The sequence below is a fragment of the Mirounga angustirostris genome, unplaced genomic scaffold (assembly GCF_029215605.1).
Source record: "Mirounga angustirostris isolate CCGP_5_RB_7025 unplaced genomic scaffold, mMirAng1.0.hap1 SCAF_8, whole genome shotgun sequence".
Lineage (NCBI taxonomy): Eukaryota > Metazoa > Chordata > Mammalia > Carnivora > Phocidae > Mirounga > Mirounga angustirostris.
Window position 1 is genome coordinate 63,459,656 of NW_026991716.1, and position 24,993 is coordinate 63,484,648.

Below are 24,993 nucleotides of genomic sequence, written 5' to 3' on the forward strand. Positions count from 1 at the left end.
ATGCAGGAGCTGGGTGTTATTTTTTTGTAGTGTCATGTAGAGTGTGCTCCATGTATAGTAGGTCCTCCAGACGTGTTTGTTGTAGGAGTGACAGGACTTGACTAGGCCAGGGCCTCCCACTTGAAGATGCACAAGAATCACTTGAGGACTTTAACATACAGATTCCAGTTCAGCAAGTCTGGGGTGAGGCCTGAGATTCCGCATTTCTCATAAGCTCCCACATGATGCTGATGCTCCTGGGCTGTGGACCACACTTTGAGTAAGGGATGAGTTACTGTAAATCCATCCTGGTTCTCACTTTCTATGATTCTATAAACTACATAACAAACAGTGTCATTTTGTTTAACTCACTTCAAGAGAAATCCCTTCCAGATTCCTTCTCTAATCAGTAGCCTAAAGGAACATATTTTAGTCCTGTAATTATTTGCTATTTCTTTGAATCCTTTCTTGGGTAATCAGTCTTCATTCCTACTTTGTAAATCTCAAATACATGCCTCAGGTCACTATGCAGCAATTTGCTTAGGCTTCTTCTATTCTCTGTCCCTCAGAAATGACTTCTCATGCCTTTATTCCTTCAGCTTCAAGGGGTTCTTATTTCCATTGTGTTGTATCAGATCTTTCTTTCTTTCTCTCTTTCTTTCTTTTTTAAAGATTTTACCCACTTATTTGAGAGAGAGTGAGCACATGAGCACGAGTGGGGTAGGGGCAGAGGGAGAAGCAGGCTCCCCATTGAGCAAGGGAGTCCTACACAGGGATCCCAGGACCCTGGGATCATGACCTAGGCCAAAGGCAGATGCTTAACTGACTGAGCCACCCAGGCGCTCCTGTATCAGATCTTTCAAATTATCACTAAATTGAACAAAGCTTTCTTGAATTTGCCTTTCAAATTCTTCCTTTCTTTCATCATTATGTTAAACTCCTTTTTTTTTTTTTTTTTTAAGATTTTACTTATTTATTTGAGAGAGTGAGAGAGAAAGATCAAGAGCAGGAGCAGGGGGAGGGGCAGAGGGAGAAACAGATTCCCCTCTGAGCAGGAAGCCCTTCAGGGCTCCATCCCAGGACCCTCGGATCATAACCTGAGCCAAAGGCAGATGCCTAACGGACTAAGCCACCCAGGCGCCCCTAAACTTCTTTACTTAACTCACCAATAAGTATACTCAACAAGCATTTCCTAGCTTGTAAGGTTCACAAAATTCTTCCCTCTGTTTTGATTTTTTTTGACAAAAGACTCTGGTATATTGTAAACAACTTCAACATTAGACATTTGGTCTTGTGATAAAACCAGAGATTTATTCCTTCAACAAATGCTTACTGAGCACACTCTATGTGACAGGCACTGTAATAAAACTTTGATGCATGATCAATCTTGGGATGTGAAAACATGATTACATTGCTAAATAGGATAAGACATATTTGGAGTTTTTTTTTGATCACGATAGACTTTTTACATACAGTGTAATATTTTTACTATACTGATTATCAGGTCCTTATACTTTTAAAAATGTAATTCAGCATTACATTAAAAACACAAAATGTTTTATATTTAAGTGGGATTAATGTAAACTTCTAGTTTAAAGATAAAAATCATATGAAACTATGCAAAAGATGTTTGAACTTCAGAATTTAAATACTGCCAAGATTGTAACTAATGGGTTTAATAATTAATCACATCTATTTCTGGTTCTGAAAGTTTAAATTGATTTTAATGATATGAAATACTATGAAGATAAATGACTCAAGAAGGTACCACTTTCTCTGTAAAATGGGTGACTATTTAGTCAGTATATAACCAATTATTGTTCCTATAAATTTTTTTTTTAAGATTTATTTATTTATTTATTTGATAGAGAGAGACACAGCGAGAGAGGGAACACAAGCAGGGGGAGTGGGAGAGGGAGAAGCAGGCTTCCCGCGGAGCAGGGAGCCCGATGCGGGGCTCGATCCCAGGACCCTGGGATCATGACCCAAGCCGAAGGCAGACGCTTAATGACACCCAGGCGCCCCTATGCAGAGACTTTTAATTTTTATTTATTTCTTTTCTTTTCTTTTTAATTTATTTTTTTAATGTAAGCTCTATGCCCAATGAGGCACTTGAATTCATGACCCCAAGAACAAGAATTGCACGCTCTACTGATTGAGCCAGCAAGGTACCCCTATTTTTTAATTTTTTTAAGTAAGCTCTATGCCCAACATGGGGCTTGAACTCAGCACCCTGAGATCAAGAGTCACATGCTCTACTGAGCCAGCCAGGGTCCCCTGTAGATACTTTTTAGAGCTATTTAAATACATATAATGTAGCTGATATGTGAACTCAGCTTTAACCCAGCAATTTCTCTAATTAACAGTTATGATTACAGAAATGAAGAGATAACTAAACAAGTTTCATTTACTAGAATTAGGAAATAATAACATCATAATAAAAGTAATATACATTTAAAGCTGTCATCTTTTGCTACTTTGTAGAGAAAGGCGTCCCTACAATTCACTCTAAAAAGATTTACAAGTCTATGCTGGTACCTTTATAATTCTATGAAGGATTGAAGGATCACTTCAACATCCCAAAGATAAGAAAGTTAAAAAAGGCTTAAAACAAGGTCTAGTACATGGTATTCAGCATACAAAGATGTAAAAGAAATAATTTGATAAAATGGCAGACTTTTGTTTCTCTTTGTAAATAAACCTTTGACAACAGTCAATGGTTCAAGTGATTTCTAAGTAGTAACTAGCCTCTGCTTAGGAGAGGCAATCTAACTTAGTAATGAAAGCATATGATCTCTTGCCAGGCCCTTAGTTTCTAAACACCACTCTTCACTAAAAGGAACCAGTGTTCCTTGGAGAAATCACAGATTCCAAGGTATTTCAAGGCAGGGAAGATACAAGATGAATCTGGAACATCTAGTTGTTTCATCAAAAAAGAAGCGGTCAAAGAAGAAGCAGGGTGGGGGGTGGTGAGGGGGTGGGGGGATGTCGATAGGCTACAAGAGCCAGCTTGAAGGGGCACCTATGGCTAAATCTGAGATAATGTGGGCATAAAAACAGATAAGGACAATAATGGATTATAACTCATTAAATAGATTAGGAATCTCTGAGTCCACACTGATGAGAGAGAAACAAGTGGAGGAGGAGGGAAGGTCTTCCTTACCACAGAATGCCAACTGATAAATGTGGAGGGAGCGATAGGGTGGAAATACCACTGTTTTGAAGCCCTAATGGTAAAAACTGGTTTGGCATCGTTCAACAATGGACACTAAATCTAAGTTGGTGGTGGTGAGGGGAGTTTGATGAGGAGCAGGATGTTTGTATGATCTCAAAGCATCTTTCCAGAGATGCTTTATTAGTTGAAGGGGGAAAAAAGTAAGTAGTTATTAGAGAAACTATAACATCTTGACTGGGTGATCAAAATTAATATCACTAGGGGCTTCTGGATAGGATTCCCTGAGGTCACAGGCCAGTGAATCTGGTCAGGGACACAGTATCTGAATCTAATCACTACAAGACATGAGAAAAATCCAGAGTGTGGGCATTCCAGGTATATAGGCCAGCATGAGCATAGGGCCAAAGGTGGAAAAGAATGTGTGTGTGTATGTGTGTGTGTGTGTGTGTGTCTTGGGGGATATTTTTTGAAAATAAAGAGTAGTTTAGTTCACCTGGGGCAAAGAATACAAAGTAGATGAGGCAGGGAAGGGAGGAATAAAATTATAAAGACAAATTGGGACCATAATATGGGGGATTTTCCATGTTGGCTGAGAATTCTGTATTTAAATTTAATAGAGAATATAAAAACTGATTTTATTATATAATAGTAAAGAAAGAGCTTTAAAGCAAAGTGTTGACATACAATGAAATCAATACCCAAATATTTTTTTAGAATATGTGAAAGGCTATTTTCTTTCTTCCATTCACGCCATTGATTGAGCACTGACCATGACCCAGCACAGGGCCAGTTCTGGTATGGCTGGGGTCAATAAGATGGACTTGGCCCCTGTGCTCTCAGAGCTTATATTCCCAGAGCTTTTGCTTAGGTTACCTTTTATATCAAATGGTTTCTTGGTCCAATGCCTAAGTGTTGCTGGTTTTCTTTCTTGGTTCCCCACTGTTAAGGGTATATGTAGCACTGCAGTTCCTACTTTTCTTGGTATGATTATATAAATCAACCACTCAAGGAGGGTGTGCCTCTCCTTGTGCAGAAGCTGTGATATGGATATAGAGCATGTCTCAGTCTGATGAGTTTACATCCAAGTTGGGGAGATAAGAAAGATAAGACTTGCATTTAAAATAATTACAAATCAAAGTAAGGCAGTGAATATAAATGCGTCTAGCATAAAATTATAACTGGAATGCACTGAGAAGAGGAAGAGAAAAAATAGGCATTAATGGTCTGGAAAGGCCTAATGACGAACTGGGGTGTGAAGTGGGAAGGGTGCAGAGCCGTGGAGAGGAAACAATACTGCCACAGGGGCCGAAAATGAACCTTTAGTAGAAGGCACTGCAAAGTGGCAGATAGGACTCAGCAGGGAGCTGGGCACACTTACAGTCTGATCTATGGAACCTTCTTGGACTTCTTACTTAAGGTACTTATTGAAGGGATGGCAGACTGAGGATTAATAGGAATCAGAAAATTCTGTGGCAGTCCAGGTGTGAAGAATTTGGGATAGGGGAAAGAGGGTACAAGACCACCTATCTTTTCTCCAAAAATAAATCCATATCCATTAAAAATTAAGTGCACCAAATCTTCTGGGTTAAAATATTTACACAGCCCCCTCCTCTACCTTGTCAACTGGCCCAAAAGAATCCTAGTAGTATGTGGCCCAGAGAATATTTCCAGAGAGGTAGCTGTAAAAAGAATTCTGGGCTTAAAAAAAAAAGAATTCTGGGCTTAAAGGTAAGAATTTTAGGTTCAAGTCTGGGCTCTATCATTTATTAGCTGTGTGATATAAGACAAATCACTTAACTTCTCTGAATCTGAGTCTCTTTAGTCATAAAATAGGTTAAGAATATCTATCTCTTTAGGAATGCTTTAAAGATAAAATGAGGTACTGTTTGTGAAAGTGATTTGTAAGCTATCAAGTGCTAGACAAATATATTTGCACATAGGTAAGATAATAACTGGACAAATAACTTGGTCTAGTCTTGGGCATTCATCCATCCAACTAAATGCCCACTATGTGCCAAGCCCCATGGTGAGCCTTGAGGATGGTAATGCAGCGTCTGCCTTCAGAGTTCCTACTCTAGCTGGGTGGACAGACACAAGTTATCATGGGTTATGCATAATGTTTTTATGGGAAACTGTGTACAGAGGTGATGACAGTTAAAAGTTTAAATTTAAAAACAATCGGGCGCCTGGGTGGCTCCGTCGTTAAGCGTCTGCCTTCGGCTCAGGTCATGATCCCAGGGTCCTGGGATCGAGTCCCACATCGGGCTCCCTGCCCGGCAGGAAGCCTGCTTCTCCCTCTCCCACTCCCCCTGCTTGTGTTCCTGCTCTCGCTATCTCTCTCTCTGTCAAATAAATAAGTAAAAATCTTAAAAAATAAATAAATAAAAACAATCTCATGTGTTAACTATCAGGTAAACTGAAATCTTGTTTAAGAATTTATTTTTTTTAAGTTTTTTTTTTTTTATTTGCGGGGGGAGGAGAGGTGCAGAGGGAGAGGGAGAGAGAGTCTTAAAGCAGACTCCTCACTGAGCAGGAGTGGGGGGGTGAGTCTTATGCCATGTGGGGCTTGATCTTGATGCCATGGCGGCCCCTGCCCCCATTCATGACCTGAGCCAATACCAGTATTTGGGTGCTCAACTGATTGTGCCACTCAGGTGCCCCTTGTTTAAGAATTTAAGGTTATTCCTAGAATAGTCAAATTTATAGAGAAAGAAAGAGGAATGGAGGTTGCCAGGGACTGTGGGGAGGTGAGGAATGGGGAGTTAGTGTTTAATGGGAACAGTTTCAGCTTGGGAAGATGACAAAGTTCTAGAGTTGGATGGTGGTGATGGTTGCATATCATCTTCACACCTGAATAGTTAATACCACAGAACTGTACACTTAAAAATGGTTAAAATGGGGGATGCCTCCCTGCTCAGTCATTAAGTGTCTGCCTTTGGCTCAGGTCATGATCCCAAGGTCCTGAGATCAAGCCCCGCATTGGGCTCCCTGCTCAGCGGGAAGCCTGCTTCTCCTCCCACTTCCCCTGCTTGTGTTCCCTCTCCCACTGTGTCTCTCTCTGTCAAATAAATAAATAAAATCTTAAAAAAAAAAAAAGGTTAAAATGGTATATTTCATGTTATATATATCTTACCATAATTAAAAAAAAATGAATTTAAAGTCAATCATAGCCAATCTTTATATTGGTACTCACGAAGGAGCAATATCCAGATGGTTGATGCTAAATCCAGAAGAGCAAAAGCCTCCCAGTGTTGTTGATATGGTTAAGAATGCAACAGCCAATGAATAATCACAACCTATAAATCCAGCGGCTACCAAGAATACCGCAGGTCCAATCATTCCTGGAGTTAAAAAGTTATAAACAGAAAAAGAAGCCTCAGTATTAATATTTGCTTGGACTACCTTAATATAGTATAAATCTGAGATTTGATATCACTGCCACCTACTGTAGAAACGCTGTACTGCATAAAAGACTCAGTTTAAATTACAGTTTTCATGACAAAACAAAAACTGCCGGAAAAAACATAGACATAATGCAACTAATGTAAAAGTAAAAGGAAAATATCACTATGCAATATTATTAAATCTTCCTGTGACCAAGACTCAGCTAAAGTTCTACAAAGAGCAAGAAGAGAATGACTGAAAAATATAGTTCTGGAGAGAAGCTATAGTTGGTACAGAATGAGATTTAAAGTTCATATAACCAAAGAAGATAAACTAAATAAACTCTGTTGAATAAAGTTAGAAAAACACTCCATTTAGGTTTTAGCATTCATAGCAATATACGTATTTTATTATAGGCAGTTAAGCACAAAATACAAGTAACAGGAAGGGACTTAATGAGAGGTTTGCCATTTTTTCTCTGTTCTACAGCAGTGCTATCCAATAACTCTCTGTGATGATGGAAATGTTGTATTTGCATATTTGTATTTGTATTTCAATTAAATGTAAATAGCCATATATGGATAGTGGCTACCATATTGGACAGAGCAGGTGAACAGGAAGCCAAAAAAGGGAAAATTGGATTGACTCTAATGGGATCTATTTTATTTGCAGGTGTGGAAAAATTTCTTGAGAGTTGAAATAAGCAAGCAATACAACAGGACAGCATCTTCCAGCAGTAGCCGCTCAGAAGGTGTTTGTAGAATTATCCTGAATAGGGTCCTTTTACAATGTAATTTCTGAACTATAGCCATCAGAGACTTCCAGGGTCTCTACTTACTCAAGATCTTTAAAAAAAAAGAAATGAAGCAATTGTCCTATACAGTTTTAAAATTTACCTTTATGAAAACAGTCTGAAACTTATGATTATTGAAGGTTCCTTTGAGTTCTTTGATTTATAGCTCCTCATTTAATGTAATGATGTTAGTAAATGTTTTTGGATTGCAGTTGAAAATGTATTCATTTAGAAAAGGGATGGAGACTTAAAAATATTATTTTCACTACAAACTTAGAGCTGAAACACAGTGATTTAGAAAATTCTGGAAATGATATTCAGCAAAGCAAGCCATTTTTTATAGTTATAAGACTATGGTAGAGATAATAGGATATGATCAATATTAACCCTCAACATGCATGGTTCAGAAAGAACCAACCATCCTGTACAGAAATGCACTACATGCATTAAAAATCATGAAAAAAAAATCATGTTTTAATATGTGAACAAAATAAATGACTAATATCATCTTTATTTTGCCTTGCATTATAAACACAGTAAATAATTGTAAACCAAAACAAACCCTGACTCACTTCACTTACCTATCAGGCTAAAAACTCTTCGGACACATATTGTTGAATAATTCCATTTTGCCCTTAAATTGTCAGCAGCTTGACCAGACAGGATCATACATAACCAACAGCCAAAATAAGGCAGTGCGGATAGAAGCCCATTCTGGAAGGAATAAGAAGATACAGAATTAATTATGGGGTGGGGAAGAAGAATCAAGACAACATACACATCCACACATCCAAAATTTCCTCAAAAAGAAAATTCATAGCAATATATTGTTGGTATTTACACAGTCCAGTCTGCTCAAGGTAATCTTACATGTTATTTTGGGACTTGGGGTGCAGCTTCAGTAAGAGAGGACAAGTCTATTAGCTATAGATTCTCCCTATGGTCTAGTTTTTGGTCCATTTTCACTTATTTATTTATATTTATATAATCCTTATATATTATATATGTATTATATATTTATATTTAAATTATTATATATAAAATTGTTATAAAAATATAAAATTACTGTAAATATATTTATATATAAACAATTATACTTTCATTTATATTTTAAAATTTATATTATTTATATTTTAAATGATATAACAATTTATATTTTATATAAATATAAAGATAGAAAATATTAAAAATATATTTCTAAATTATTATATAAAATTGTTATATAGTATATATAATTATACATATTTATATTTGTATTTATACAAATATTTTTATAGTAAAATAACATGCAGATACAGAAAACCACATAAATCCAATGTATAGCTTAACGAACTATTCTAGAATGAACACCATCTAGGTCAGGTGCCCAGTGCACTACCACATGCTTTGAGCAGAGCACACAGGTAGTGAGGTGATAGACCTCTATGTTTCCCTCTTCTTTTCCTTTAAGTTGCCACCTAAAAAAATAAAAGCACCAGGAGATATGAAACAATTTATCATGGAAATGTGCTATTTGTTTTGTAGGAAATGATTCAACGGTCAGCTTTTTAGGAAATCACAAATTCTGTAAAATGTAGAACACATACTTGGGGAAAGAAAAGAAGACATTTCTTTCTTCTATTCATTTTTCCCCAGCATAAAGCTAGGGTGCCAAAACTAAATGGTCTAATTTTGATAAGAACAAATGTTTTTATAGTCTGAGAAAGATGGGCACACCTTTTAGTATTTTACAACTAAGGTAGTGTTTTACAAAAAAGGTAGAATGATATTTTATCAGTGGTATTTAAATCTGGTAATAATTCCATTAACCATCATGAATGGTACAAACCAACAAAACCTGTTGATATTTTAAATTTAAGTGTGCTTAAGAAAAGATTCCGTTTTTTTCATCATAGTTTTGTGGTCCTCTATATTCAGATGCTGTATGCTTCTATTTCTACTTCTGTAGCTAAGATTTTTGTTTCTTTCTCGTATTGAGCTGAGTAATTTCTTCTTTAAAGTTTATTCTGTTTAGATTTCTGCAGAACAGGATCACGTCTATCATTATTTGTGGCAGAATCCTACACATGAATAAACTGAAGCAAATAGAGAAGAGAAATTTCTGATCTTGGTCTTGTTCCCTGATGGGATAAGACTGATAATTCATCAGTTACTGAAATTTTCCACTTAAGGTTCAAGTGTTAAAAACTCTCCTAACAACCTAAAACTACCTTCTGCAAACTACTATGAATCTTCAAAATTGGGGACCTGGGTGGCTCAGTCGTTAAGTGTCTGCCTTCGGCTCAGGTCATGATCCCAGCGTCCTGGGATCGAGTCCCACATCGGGCTCCCTGCTCAGTGGGGAGTCTGCTTCTCCCTCTGCCCCTCCCCACCGCTCATGCTCACTTGCTGGGATCATGACCTGAACCGAAGGCAGACGCTTAACACCCAGGCATCCCAGGAAGCCCTTCTCATACAGCTTTGCAATTATAGCTGGCCAGTGCCTGAATAACGCTGCAGAGCAACCTCTGCACGGGAACCTCATGTCTCCCAAGTTCCCTCTCAGCTGCCAGCAGAGTCCCACCACCAGCCCTTTGACAGGTACGCTTCAATTTGTCATCTGCTATTCTGGCATATTACTAGGGCCTACTAAGACCTTTCTGGTTAAGGGGGATACCAGCCAAAAGATGCCTTGAATCAAGAACACACACTGAACAAAGAAGGTACAACTGTGAAGCAAAAAGAGCAGTCTCTAGAATTCAGTAGGTGACTGTAAAATCAAAGATACAAAATGACTGAATTTTATATAGATAAAAACAAATCCTGGCTGTAGTTTAAAAATGTATTCTTTATATAAGAAGGAGATGATTATTTTTTCTTACCTCTTGAACATTGAACCTTAGGATCTCCTTCATGTAAGTAGGCAATAACGTCAATAAAGTATAAAAAGTCCAGTTGTAAGAAAAATGTGCAACTACAATAGCCCAAAGAGGCAGTGATTTTAGCATGGGTATCCACGGCACTGACTTCTGTGAAGAAAGCTAAAAAAAATAACAGGCACAATGAGTATATGCTACGTTTATATCTGTACCTTATCAGCCAAACTTCCATCTAGAACACATTACCAGCCTTGATTAGTAAATTCCAGAAGTTTTTTTTCCGGGGGGGTAAAGATTTATTTATTTAATTTAATTTATTTATTTTATTTAATTTTTTTTTTTAAGATTTTTTTATTTGACAGAGAGAGGCACAGCGAGAGAGGGAACACAAGCAGGGGGAGTGGGAAAGGGAGAAGCAGGCTCCCTGCAGAGCAGGAGGCCCGATGTGGGGCTCGATCCCAGGACCCCGGGTTCATGACCTGGGCCGAAGGCAGACGCTTAACCAACTGAGCCACCCAGGCGCCCCAGATTTATTTATTTTAGAGAGAGAGAGCACGAGCAGGGGAAGGGGGAAAGAGAGAGAAGCAGATGTCCCACTGAGTGTGAAGCCCAATGCGGGGTCAATCTCACAACCTTGAGATCATGACCCCAAGATCATGATCTGAGCTGAAATCAAGACTTACACATTTCACCGACTGAGTCACCCAGTGCCCCAGTAAATTCCAGAGTTTTAAACCAACTCTTTCAAAATATTAACCAGCAATAGAGAGTCCATGATTCAGGTTGAAAGAAAAAAACAGAAATGTAATCTTATAACTCCTTATGAATGTCAGAATTCACCTGCAGTATTAATTTCTTCATCTATAAAATAGAGAATAGTTTCATAATAAAAATCAGAGGTTGACGTAAGGGCAAAGGAATGAGACTGGAAGTCCTATTAGAATTCCTATTTCACTGTCCAATCTTTACTCAATTACAATGACTTATATGAAGGGTGCAATAGAGGTTTATTTATGCAGCATCTGGAAAAATGGTCTTCAAAGTAGGTGTAAGCACCCAAGGGGGATGTAAGATGACCCCTTGCTGTATGGAAGAACATTTTAGAACTTTTTTTTTTTTTTAAAGATTTTATTTCTTTGTCAGAGGGAGAGGGAGCATGAGCAGGGGGAGCGGCAGGCAGAGGGAGAAGGAGGCTCCCCGCTGAGCAAGGAGCCCAATGCGGGACTTGATCCCAGGACCAGAGCCGAAGGCATCCCCATTTTAGAATTTCTATCTACACTCACTTTTATTCTAAAAAAGAGAAACTAGGGCGCCTGGGTGGCTCAGATGGTTAAGTGTCTGCCTTCGGCTCAGGTCACGATCCCAGGGTCCTGGGATCAGGCCCCTCATCGGGCTCCCTGCTCCTTGGGAGCCTGCTTCTCCCTCTGCCTCTCTCTCTCTCTCTGTCTCTCATGAATAAATAAATAAAATCTTTAGTAACAAAAAAAATAAAATAAAATAAATAAAAAAGAGAAACTAAACTCCATTAATATTTAATAACTAGGTTGGCCCTGGAGTATGTCGGACAGTCACATATGGTATCATCTCCCCAGTTCGAAGGGGTTAATGGCGTCCTCACTTGTCGGCTTGCTCACTACAAGACTACAACATAGTACAGTTTACACCCACCTTCTTAAGTGGGTCTATGGATTTTATTAGCCAGCTTTAGTGAAAACAAATCTATAAAATTGACAGTATCTTCAAAAGATTCTAACAGAGAAAGTCATGGAAGAGAATTCTAATAAGGCAGGTACAGAAGAACACTAAGACAATAGTGGAACTGACACTTTTCCTCATCAGTCCTTTGTCAGCTACCTCACCAAGCAGAGTCATGGTAGGCTTATCAAATACAACATATTCAACTCCGCTCCCATTAAACATTATTATTACTAATTTTTAAGTGATAAAAAGGTTTTTCCTATTAAAATTTCAAATTCATGTACATACTGTTTATTTCATTTTATTTACTCTTAAAAAAATCTATTTTTAGACATGTTTTATAATACATATAAGTACAGGAGTACATGTAGATAGCCATGAACAAATATACATATATTCAGAGTGTTAGTCCCCACCTTTTTATTGATGCATGATTAAGAAGCCTGAATCCACTAGCCTGGAGCATCAGATTATTACATTTCCTATACACTGAGGCGTTACGGTTTCTTTCTCAAAAGCTAACAGAGCAATCTATGTTTCTGCTTCCAAGGTTCACGGTTATTTCAAAGAGGGGAAGAACTATTATTAACCTTCTTGTGGCTTTCTTTTCCTAGGGACTTTTTATCTGACGCGGTAGATATACTCTTGTGTTCTCCACTCTGTATCAAAGATGTAGGGGATTTGGGGGAAGAGAAGGAGAGGGAACATTTATTTTTATATAGTAGCATATATCATATTGAAATTATGTACACCCATGTCTGTCTCCCTCTGGAGATCACAGGTACCACAGGAACCCTGTCTTGTTCATTTTCTTTCTCGTATTAATTTTTAAGTCCTCAGTACCTGACAAAGAACCTAGGACATGGTAATTCTCAAAAAATGGTTGAAGAATGAATGAAGTACAGCGGATACTGCACATTTCTTAGATGCAAGATTTAAAGGTGGAGCTTCATGTAATTTTATAACATTTCTTTTCTTTTTTTTAAAGTAAATTCTCTGCCCAACATGGGGCTCAAACTTAAAACCCTGAGATCAAGAGTCACATGCTCTACCAACTGAGCCAGCCAGGCACCTTTATTTTATGACATCTTTAACCACAGCATCATCTGGTTTAAGAATGTGGTTTGGAATTCTATGAAACGTAATCCTCCTAACTCCTCTTGCTTCTGAATATTTTGTTTTCTGAAGCATATGGAAAAACAAATTAACCTTAAGTTTGGATAAAGGACAGCTTTAGACACATATCAAGGTAGAGAAAAAAAGCTTTTAAAAAAAATCTAAATAAACTAAAAGGTTTCATAAGTCCATAAAAATAATGATAAAAATGAAGTATTGAAATAAGTAAGCTGTTGACCATCAATGCTGAGGAAATGTGACAAGACGAATCAAGGTTTATTTGGCAAGATCTCACAATGCATTAAATTATTTTTATCTGTTCCTTAGGGAAAAAAATAGGGGACTCATTTGATTAACATCTCAGAGGACACCAAGATCTCAAAGTAACTTTATTTATTATATTGTGATTTCTTCTGAGTTTTTGCCAACCTTAAGACCAAGAGGCGCCATATTTCTTAAAGTTCAGCAGCTTATAGAGCAGCAAAATTTAAAAACTTAAAAAGAAAGGTGAATGAGTATTTAATTGCTGCCTTGTTATACTATATATAAAAACTGAAAATATCAATAAGAACTTAATGGGTAAGAAAAGTTTTATATAAAATATTTTGTTCTTAAACTAATAAAGTAATTATGAAGGCATTAAAATGCTAAACAAGACTGTATATATTTTAATTTTTCCTGACTTTTCATGTTCTTCTTTTATTCCCTCCAAAAGACAAATATTTTGTTTCCATGACTTGGAAGATTTACTGTATTAAATTATGACAGACTTTTATTTCTGGCATGCTAAATCTAGCTTTAATAACATAAATTTTTTTCCAAGGATCTACTCTAGAGGAGCAAATAGGTAGGTGTATGTCATATTATATATCATAACAATGTGCTGTCTTCCTTATTAAATCACACTCATTTAAAATACAGATAAGGGGTTCGGGGAGGGGAAAAAAGAAAAGAGAAAAATAAATAAATAAAATGCAGATAAAAATACTAGTTTTCTAACAACTAACATTTTATTTTCTATTAATTAAGAAGACAAATTTAAGACTTACTGATAACCATTACTCTAGAAGGTTTAGAGCAACTTATAGGGGCACCTGGCTGGCTCAGTTGGTAGAGCATGCACCTCTTGATCTCAGGATTGTGGGTCTGAGTCCCACATTGGGTGTAGAGATTACTTTAAAAAAATAAAAATTAAAGTGACTTATAAAAGTAACTTTTTCCATTAATTTAATCTTGAAAGAATTGGAATTTCTCACATAAAACAAACCAATACTTCATTTATTTCATTTGCCTGCACTCTACTTTGCCCAGAACATGCATAATAGAAATATCTCTTTAAAAAATTGGTACCTCAAATCTGAAGGAAAAAAGGTTCTGAAGCTGTTTTATTTTTTTTAATTTTTATTTATTTATTTATTTATTTATTCATTCATTTGAGACACAGACATAGAGAGAGCATGAGCAGAGGGAGAGGCAGAGGGAGAGGGAGAAGCAGGCTCCCCGCTGAGCCAGGAGCCTGACGCGGGGCTCGATCCCAGGACCCCGGGATCATGACCTGAGCCAAAGGCAGACACTCAACCATCACCCAGGCGCCCCCTGAAGTTGTTTTAAAAATGTGCCAAGGTCCATACCTGATTTTTTTTTTTTAAGATTTTATTTATTTATTTGACAGAAAGAGACACAGCGAGAGAGGGAAACAAGCAGGGGGAGTGGGAGAGGGAGAAGCAGGTTTCCTGCAGAGCAGGGAGCCTGACGCGGGGCTCAATCCCAGGACCCTGGGATCACGACCTGAGCCGAAGGCAGACGCTTAACGACTGAGCCACCCAGGCGCCCCCATACCTGATTTTTTAATGATGAAAGAATATATTCTTTTTCATGGCGGGAGATTGTCTTGTGAGTTTCTGGCGTTTCACTAACTAAAAAGATCCATAAAATAAACCAAATGATGCCAACTATACCTTAAAATAAGAAAATAAGTTAAATAAAATTAGAATGCACCACCAACAACTTTTACATGTCTTGAAAAAGTTATGTAATTATTAATTATCAACATAAAATTGGTTTCAGCTTAGTGTTGATTTTAAGTTCCACTCATAATTTCCTAACGGGATACTTGCTATCTGCATTATTTCCTATCAGTTTTGAATAAAACAACTTTAACCACATGACTCTGCCTATCAGAGTCTATCAGACAAATATTTAAAAAAAAAATTTCCACAATCTATTATTTCCACAGATTATCTGTTTTCACTCATTGATTCGTTTTTTGTTTAGATTGCAGATGTATTTTCTGCATGAAATGTCTACATGGCAATCTAATTTATTAAAAGCATGTATCAAATCCATCAAAATCCTTGAGGAGAACACAAGCAGCAACCTCTTCCACTTCAGCCACAGCAACTTCCTAGAAACATCGCCAAAGGCAAGGGAAGCAAGGGCAAAAATGAACTATTGGGACTTCATCAAGATAAAAAGCTTTTGCACAGCAAAGGAAACAGTCAACAAGACCAAAAGACAACCGACAAAATGGGAGAAGATATTTGCAAATGACATATCAGATAAAGGGCTAGTACCCCAAATCTATAAAGAACTTATCAAACTCAACACCCAGAGAACAACTAATCCAATCAAGAAATGGGCAAAAGACATGAACAGACATTTCTGCAAAGAAGACATCCAAATGGCCAACAGACACATGAAAAAGTGCTCAACATCACTCGGCATCAGGGAAATCCAAATCAAAACCTCAGTGAGATACCACCTCACACCAGTCAGAATGGCTAAAATTAACAAGTAGACGACAGATGTTGGTGAGGATTCGGAGAAAGGGGAACCCTCCTACACTGTTGGTGGGAATGCAAGCTGGTGCAGCCACTCTGGAAAACAGTATGGAGGTTCCTCAAAAAGTTGAAAATAGAGCTACCATATGACCCAGCAATTGCACTACTGGGTATTTACCCCAAAGATACAAATGTAGTGATCCGAAGGGGCACCTGCAACCCAATTTTTATAGCAGCAATGTCCACAATAGCCAAACTATGGAAAGAGCCTAAATGTCCATCAACAGATGAATGGATAAAGAAGATGTATACACACACACACACACACACTGGAATATTATGCAGCCATCAAAAAATGAAATCTTGCCACTTGCAACAACGTGGTTGGAACTAGAGGGTATTATGCTAAGTGAAATAAGTCAATCAGAGAAAGACAAATATCATATGATCTCACTGATATGAGGAATTCGAGAAACAAGACAGAGGATCATAGGGGAAGGGAGGGAAAAATGAAACAAGACAAAACCAGAGAGGGAGATAAACCATAAGAGACTCTTAATCTCAGGAAACAAACTGAGGGTTGTTGGAGTGGAGCGGGATGGGAGGGATGGGGTGGCTGGGTGATGGACATTGGGGAGGGTATGTGCTATGGTGAGTGCTGTGAATTGTGTAAGACTGATGAATCACAGACCTGTACCCCTGAAACAAATAATACATTATATGTTAATAAAAAAATAAAAAAAATAAAAGCATGTATCATCCTGCTAATGAGATTGAGAAATGAAAGGTCCTGGGACTGAATAAAAAGAGAAAAAGATTAAAGTTACCAAGTGAGGGCATCCTACTTTGCTTGAGAAAAAATCTTCTCAAAATATAAATTTTTATAATAACCCACACTGTAATTTTTGATAGTGAGTATGGCATTAAAGTCTTGGATTCAACAGCAGTTTCTATTGAGAAATATTCCAAAATTAACATCATATCATAACTCAACTAGATCATTTTAACTATATAAAGTTAAGAGACAGATTATCAGTAAGTATTTTAGAACTTTGTGGTTTAGGAGTTGGCAACTTCAGTTATTAGGAATATATATTTTTAACCAAGTATTATACTACTATTACATTTTGGATTTGTTACATTATGATTTAAGTTAAATTTTTGAGAAAACTTACCAAAAAGGTAGAAAACATAAGTCCAATCCATATAGAAACAAATTATTCCAGAAAGAGGAAGAGAAATTACTGTCCCAAGCTGTGCTCCTAGAACAACAATAAAGACTTTGTAAACTTTCTAGAGAGATGAACAAAGAGGGGATAGGTCTACTGCTTAAGGAAGATGGGTAACAGATTCTCTCAAGGAATCATTTGCTAGAAAACCCACAATATGTAAAACATACACATTAATTTGTAATTACACTGGTTACAACTATGTAGCTATTGATGAATTAGAATGCATCAATCAGTATAGGACCCATTATAATATGAGCTAGTAAATGCCACATTAGTAGAAATGTGTTAGAAATTCAGGTGTTGGGGCGCCTGGGTGGCTCAGTTGGTTAAGCGACTGCCTTCGGCTCAGGTCATGATCCTGGAGTCCCGGGATCGAGTCCCGCATTGGGCTCCCTGCTCAGCGGGGAGTCTGCTTCTCCCTCTGACCCTCCCCCGTCTCGTGCTCTATCTCATTCTCTCTCTCAAATAAATAAATAAAATCTTAAAAAAAAAAAAAAAGAAATTCAGGTGTTTGGGGAAAGGTTCAAAGATCTAAGGCTGATAAACATAACGTACTGCAGTACAATTGATGAGATAAGAATGAAGCTTTTAGTAATCTAATTTGCCCAAAATATATTACAAATGATTGTTTCAGATAAATAAATAATGTAATTCATTTTTTAAAAAGATTTTATTTATTTATTTGAGCGAGAGAGCAGTAGAGGGAGAGGGAGAAGCAGGCTCCCCACAGAGCAGGGAGCCCGATGCGGGACTCGATCCCAGGACCCCAAGATCATGACCTGAGCCGAAGGCAGACGCTTAACTGACTGAGCCACTCAGGTGCCCCATAATGAAATTCATTTTAATCACCAAATAGAAGACAACTTAGTAGGTCGAGTGGCAGTTAAAATAATCAGATATTGCTTCTGGTGTCAAGTTTTAGAGGAGGTAAAAATAAATAATTATTACGTGTTAGAAAGTGTTAAGTGTCACAGAGCAATGTGGAAGTTCAAATATGGGACAGATGACCTCTGACTCCCAGAGGTCAGGAAAAGATATAAGAAGCAGCAATAGACTTTGAAAGATGGGTAAGATTTTTGTCCCATAGAGGTAGATGTAATAGGACAAGTAAAGAAATGAAGTTGGGAAGCAGAGAGTGGGTTTGGGAACTTTGCCTGGGTGAAGGAAAGGAACAGAAGATAAAGGCTGGAAAAATAGGTTGGATAGTAACTGAATATCTACTCCACTTCAGGCACTATGTGCTAGGGATTAGGCTAGCTGAAATGAAGTGGTGAAGACTGTAAAGAATCTTGACCCCAGTTCTAGCTTAGGCTTCACTCAATAGGTAAAGGGGAACCATAGCTAGTACCTGCTCATGAACTTATATCGGATTTCTCATGTTGACCTTTACATAGCTGTAAGAAGCATCTTCTTAAAATGTAAATTGGATCGTGTCTCTCTCTTGATTAAACACCTCTGATGTCTCCTCATTGTATTTTGGAAAAAAAAAATAACAAATACATTTCTTCCTGTGGCTCTAAGGCCTGATATAATCTGGTTCTTGTCTATTTCTCCAACCTCATCTTACGCCATTCTCCCCTTTATTCATTAAGTTCTAGCCACCCACACTGGTTTTTCATTTCTTTGAACTCTTATGTTATTTCCTGCCTGAGAGCCCTTGTACATGCTGTTCTGGTTGGCTGGAATGCTCCTTCTTCTGCTCTTTGCATGACTGGTTCATTTTTATCCTGTAGATTTTAGCTTAGGTGACCACAGAGAGGTCTTTCTCAACCACTGTATTTAACAGCAGTCAGGTCCAAAAGTATTCATTCGGTGTGTGATCTGGTAAAACTATAATTCACATATAAAGCTCATGCTATCTCACCTATTGATTAAAATGATGGCAAATAAATGCATAGAAAAAAGATGTATGAAGAGATGATTGTCTAATGATATGCTCATTAGACAATCAGATTAGAAATCACAATTTAAGGACAAAAGTGTTCAATTTTTCAGCTATTGGACCTTAAAAAGAAACAAACCATAGCATTCTTTATATGAACATCTGAACAAGCAACATGTTTTGAAATAAATGATGGCGGGGCGCCTGGGTGGCTCAGTTGGTTAAGCGACTGCCTTCGGCTCAGGTCATGATCCTGGAGTCCTGGGATCGAGTCCCACATTGGGCTCCCTGCTCGGCGGGGAGTCTGCTTCTCCCTCTGACCCTCCCCCCTCTCATGCTCTCTCTCTCTCTCTAATAAATAAATAAATAAATAAATAAAAAATCTTTAAAAAAAAAGAAATAAATGATGGCAGTGGAGAAAATGACATGAGTCAACTAAGCCACATTGCTATATGTTGTTGAGCTGAAGAGAAAATTTTTTTTTTTTTTTTTAAGATTTTTATTTATTTGCGAGAGAGACAATGAGAGACAGAGAGCATGAGAGGGAGGAGGGTCAGAGGGAGAAGCAGACTCCCTGCCGAGCAGGGAGCCCGATGTGGGACTCGATCCCGGGACTCCAGGATCATGACCCGAGCCGAAGGCAGTCGCTTAACCAACTGAGCCACCCAGGCGCCCTGAAGAGAAAATTTAATAATAAAATTATACCTCCAAAACTTGATTTTCACCCAAAGGAGGCATCTGACATCATTCTGGTGTGAAGTCTTTTTTTTTTTTTTAATCTGAGGCTGATATATACATAACAAATTGTAGCAAAATTTTTACAAGAATAGTTGTCTCACCTGCATATGAAATGCTAAGAAGCTTGCTTCTTTCAAGAGGGGGAGCCCAAGAAGACCACATGGCATGCATAGCTGGAAATGTAACACCCTGAGGAGGGGAAAAAGATATTTCTGCTGAAATATAAGGTAGTTTTTTTTTTAAGATTTTATTTATTTATTTGACAGAGAGAGACACAGCTAGAGAGGGAACACAAGCGGGGGCAATGGGAGAAGGAGAAGCAGGCTTTCCGCGGAACAGGGAGCCCCCAGGACCCTGGGATCATGACCTGAGCCAAGGGCAGACGCTTAACAACTGAGTCACAAGGGCGCCCCAAGGTAGTTTTGTTAATGTTTTAATTCAGTTGAGTCTTTTGTTGTAAGAGAAATTTTTTTTTTAAGTTTTTTAAAAGTTTTTTTTAGAGTTTGGTGGTTTTTTTGTTTTTGTTTTTTTTAAGATTTTGCTTATTTATTTGTCAGAGAGAGAGAGAGACAGCAAGCCCACAAGCAGGGGAAGGGGCAGAGGGAGAAGCAGGCTCCCCGCTGAGCAAGGAGCCCAATGCGGGATTTGATCCCAGGACCCTGGGATCATGACCTGAGCTGAAGGCAGATGCTTAACCGACTGAGCCACCCAGGTGTCCCTGTAAGAGAAATTTCTGGATAAGAACCAAACTAGAATTGGGTTCCATGAGGTGAGATGTTTGCACAGTGCTGAGTAAAAGTACCTTATAGTGAAGTACTTCCAAAATCTGAACAAAGATTTGTGGGTTCTGTCAGCTGGTTTGAGGACTACAAGGTAAGGATTTACAATAAATCTAAAAGAATACACTGCATGATGACATAAAGGAATCTCTCTCAAGGTCAATTTTACTCATTCACTTTATTAATAGCCTGAATGAAATGGGAATATTACTACCAATATATAACTTTAAAAAATGCTGAGCTAATACTTTGGGATACTGGAATAAAATTCAAATTGACCTTAATAAGAAAAATTGTCCTTCAAAAACCTGATGAATTCAATTAGAGTGTTTATAGTCTTTTTTTTTCTTTTCTTTTCTTGGTGATAGCTAGCTTAGTAAATGTCAATTACTGATAGGAAGAGTCAACAGAGCTGTGGAGGCAGGAGGGTCACAGAGACTTGGGAGAGGAGGAGATGCCAGAGAAGAGGTGGGAGGGAATAGATTTTGGTAGATTCAAAGCAGTGGACTCACAGCTGTGTTTGGCTACTCACTAACTGTGCAGCCTAACAAAGATTAGTTAACCTCCTTGAACTTCAGTTTTTTTATCTGTAAAGCAAAGATAATACTCCCTATCTCACATGATTGTTGTAAAGCTAAAGGGTAGCTAGTGCTATTATTAATGGAGACAAGAATAAATGCTTTGACACTTTGTATTTTCTGCTGATTCCTTTAAAAAAAAGAAGAAGAAGAAGAAAGAAATAAAGAAATACCAGTGGAGGGCAAAAATGATTTAGGCAGGGGCAACTGGGTGGCTCAGTTGGTTCATGGTCCAACTCTTGATTTTGGCTCAGGTAATGATCTCAGGGTTGTGAGATGGAGCCCTGCATTGGGCTCCACACTCGGTGGGAAGTCTACTTGAGATTTTCTCTCTCCCTCTGCTCCCCTGCTGAGCTCTCTCTCACTCTCCCAAATATATAAAAATTTTTTTTAAAGATTTTATTTATTTATTTTTGAGAGAGCGAGGGAGAGCATAGAGGCAGAGGGAGAGGGAGAAGCAGACTCCCCAATGAGCAGAGAGCCTGATGCAGGGCTCAATCCCAGGACCCCAGGATCATGACCTGAGCCGAAGGCAGATGCTCAACCAACTGAGCTACCCAGGCGCCCCTAAATAAATAAAATCTTAAAAAAATTATTTAGGCAGCATTGCAAGTTGATAAGAATCTGTATCATGGGGCATCCACAGGATGAATCATTACAGAATAAAGATTAAGGTGTTGGGAAATATGCACAGAGGTTATGTTGTGAAAAAATTTATTATAAAACCCTAGGGATCATGTAGATATATTTATGGTGAATCAGATGCTAGAGATGAAAGATGCTGACCTAAGTTTATGGATGAGGCAATGTACATGTGATACATACTGGAGGAACAGAGAAAGATAAAAGAAGAATAAACACAACTTAACTTCTATTCAGAAGTAACATAGTTACTTGAGATAGCAGTAGTAAGATAATATACTATAATGCTGTATTAGTGGCATAAACAAACAGGAAGCTAATATATGGGAATACATTCAGCAAGGAGATTCAATATCTGGATCAGAGAAAATATACTACAATTAAGTATATTTTACTTATGTCAGAAGAGGAACCTGGTAATAAGGGAGTAATTTTTATTTTGTAGTCAAAAGAGTTTATTTAGTACATCTCTATTTGATAAGAACAAAATAAGAATGCTCGGATGAGTGATCAAAGCTTAAAAAAAAAGTAGTACTTGGCAATTTCCAAAGTATTCTAGCAATCATTATCACATCTGAGCTGTGACTGAGGATGGGGCAGGTATTTTAGTCCCAATTTTAAAAATTAAGGAACTGAGGTCTAGAGATTTATGTAAGGTTTCACCATTAGATACAGGGGAGTTATTACTCAAACTCTGATCTTATGACTCCAGTCAGTGTTTTTCCAACACAGCATGATACATTGCTACCTAACATAAGCTTAATGCTATAAACCAAACCCGGAGGACAACAATTCGCTTGGGTTACAGGAATGTTAAGAGCAAAATTAACCTATGTCTCAGTTTCAAAGGTAGAAGCTCAAAGTCAGAAACAAAAAGAGATCACTATTTAAAGATAGAGGTACTGGGAGCACCTGGGTGGCACAGTCGGTTGAACGTCCAACTCCTGATTCCGGCTCAGGTCATGATCTCAGGGTCATGGGATCAAGCCCCGTGTTGGGCTCTGTGCTGGGCATGGAGCCTGCTTAAGATTCTCTCTCTCTCTCTCCCTCCCTCTGTCTCTCCTTTTTTCCCTCTCTAAAATAATAAATAAATAAATAAATAAATAAATAAATGGAATCATATTATGAAATGCAAAAGAGAAGTGGGAAGGAAAAGAAAGATAAGGAATTAAAATTTTCGAGTGATAAAAATCTTAGGAGGGAGGAAAAAAAGATAAAAATTGATAACAATTCCCAAAGCAGCAGAAAGGTCAGAAGAATCACAAAAGTAAAGAAAGATAGTTATATAAAATGATAAATTATTTGTCTCTAAGCTAGGGAACCAGAAAAAAGAACAGAGAGGAAGCTCTATGAATAACAACACATCTAAAGTAAAACAAGGCAACCTGACAATCCATTGTGTAAAATGTGTTTTAGATCTGGGCAATCAATGATAAGGCAGAGATAAACTGTGGCCAAGTTCCAAAGGTAAGGATGGTCTGTCCATCTTAACCGTTTTAACAGTGGTTTATTTTCTTATCTCCTGAAGTAGGAGTGAGTAGGAGGAGGGGCTGTGAAGTGTCCCCTGGAAAATGTTTTCTCTGATCTTTTAGCAAATCTTCCATTTTCTGCATGCTCCCATTCGAGAGCTCATTGACCTCACTGATATGCAATCTACTCAGGTTATTTTCTAGTTAATCATTTTTCTTTTCTTTTCTTTTTTTTTAAAAGAATATTATTTATTTATTTGAGAGAGAGAGAGCACGAGTTGGGGCAAGGGGGAGAGGCAGGGGGAGAAGCAGACTCCCAGCCAAGCAGGGAGCCCTATGCGGGACTCCATCCCAGGACCTTGAGATCATGACCTGAGCTGAAGGCAGATGCTTAACTGACTGAGCCACCCAGGCGCCCCAATTATCTTTCTAATTAAAAAATAAAGCCCTATTATCTTCCGATGTCAATTTTTGGTTTATATTCATACCAAAGAATGATATCTTTAAGAAGACAAGAAAGTGATACAGGGTAAGAGGAAAAATAAACGAGAGAAAAAAAATTACCTCTCCCAGTCCTTCTAGTGCCCTGAGTACAATGAGGGCTGCAACTCCAAAATCTGCAGCAATGGGAGTGAACAGGGTGAAGACAGCAGTGCCAAGGATCCCAAATCCTAGCAGCAGTTTCCCCCCCACTTTGCTCGCAATATATCCTCCAGGAATCTGGGTGATGATGTAGCCATAAAAAAAGGAACCGAGAATCCATCCTTGAGTTTCTGCATCCCACTGGTACCTTTTACCCTATAAAGAGTAGGAGGAAAACAACAATAACAACAACATTTTAAGACCTTGACTAAATAGCTCCCTTGTCTAATTGGCAGGTTAGTACATATAAATGTAATTTTGAACCACTGTTTCAGACGGAAGAACTTGCAAACGTTCTATCAGGTAGGTGAGTCACCACAGCATAGGCATGCAATTTCTAGAAGTGAATGGAAAATAATTGAAAGCCATAAATTTCAAGAAGGCCTGTTATTTTATGAAACTAGACTATAGGATGAGTTGTAGAGGCTTTGTAACGATCATAACTAAGAAAGCTCAAAAAAGAGGCACAGACTTAATCCAGAAATTCTACCAAACAGAATATTGTAGTGGCTGAACTAGGCTTTGGAGCCATGGCTGGGGTCAAGCCTCGCTCTATTACTTACTGGATTTGCGGTCTGGGAAGATTAAATGAAAAAGGCCTGACACACACTTAAGTGCTCACTTAATGTTGGTTATTAGTATGCACAAATATAGATCATTAATATCTCCCCGATTCAGAACAAGTACTTGCACAAGCATATTAAACAAGACAAAAGAGCAAGCATTTAAACCAAGCCATAGACTCCATGTGAGTAGGAGATGTCTTTTAATTAGTAGCAGTACATAGTAAGGTCATAATGAAGATTTAGTGACTCATCTGAATATCTGACATCTTTAATTCACATAGTTGTATCACTGAGCCAATGTGTCAAGAACCATCTCAGGATTTCTTTTTACTGCTGATATAAGGCAGATGAAGATAACTAGCTAGATCAACAAAAGCATTTGCCAAAAGGAAAGATACAAAGCACCCCTCTAATTATCCTTATTTGAAGTACCAATTTGTGGCTTATCTGTAGAATTCTTGGACCTCATGAACCGTCCAGCAGTTATAAGTCACAGGTTGAAGTAGGGAAAGTGGGTGATGTGTACTCAAATATGTATTCAGCAACGTTATTAAAGTCAAATAAAAAACTATTTTGGTACGTCATTATTTTGTATGTTTGGTTGTTTGGGCAGAAACCCTCTTCTGAGCTTGGATGCTCTTGTGTATAAACGGCAGAGGAGACTAACCCAAGTGTGATCTGG

General features: G+C 37.9%; 1 protein-coding gene across 4 annotated transcripts in view; it reads right to left on the reverse strand.

Annotated features, from left to right (window-relative positions):
• SLC17A5 (solute carrier family 17 member 5) overlaps positions 1 to 24,993 on the reverse strand; it is a 48,257-nt gene that overhangs the window by 15,018 nt on the left and 8,246 nt on the right. For all 4 annotated transcript variants that reach the window (XM_045867090.3, XM_045867089.3, XM_045867088.3 and 1 more), the window contains 7 exons: positions 23,668 to 23,901; positions 19,737 to 19,824; positions 16,959 to 17,045; positions 14,843 to 14,961; positions 10,193 to 10,351; positions 7,913 to 8,045; positions 6,348 to 6,495 (listed from right to left, as the gene is read on the reverse strand). In XM_045867090.3, the coding sequence (XP_045723046.1) occupies positions 6,348 to 6,495; positions 7,913 to 8,045; positions 10,193 to 10,351; positions 14,843 to 14,961; positions 16,959 to 17,045; positions 19,737 to 19,824; positions 23,668 to 23,901 (968 nt within the window). The remainder of the gene's footprint in view (positions 1 to 6,347; positions 6,496 to 7,912; positions 8,046 to 10,192; positions 10,352 to 14,842; positions 14,962 to 16,958; positions 17,046 to 19,736; positions 19,825 to 23,667; positions 23,902 to 24,993) is intronic.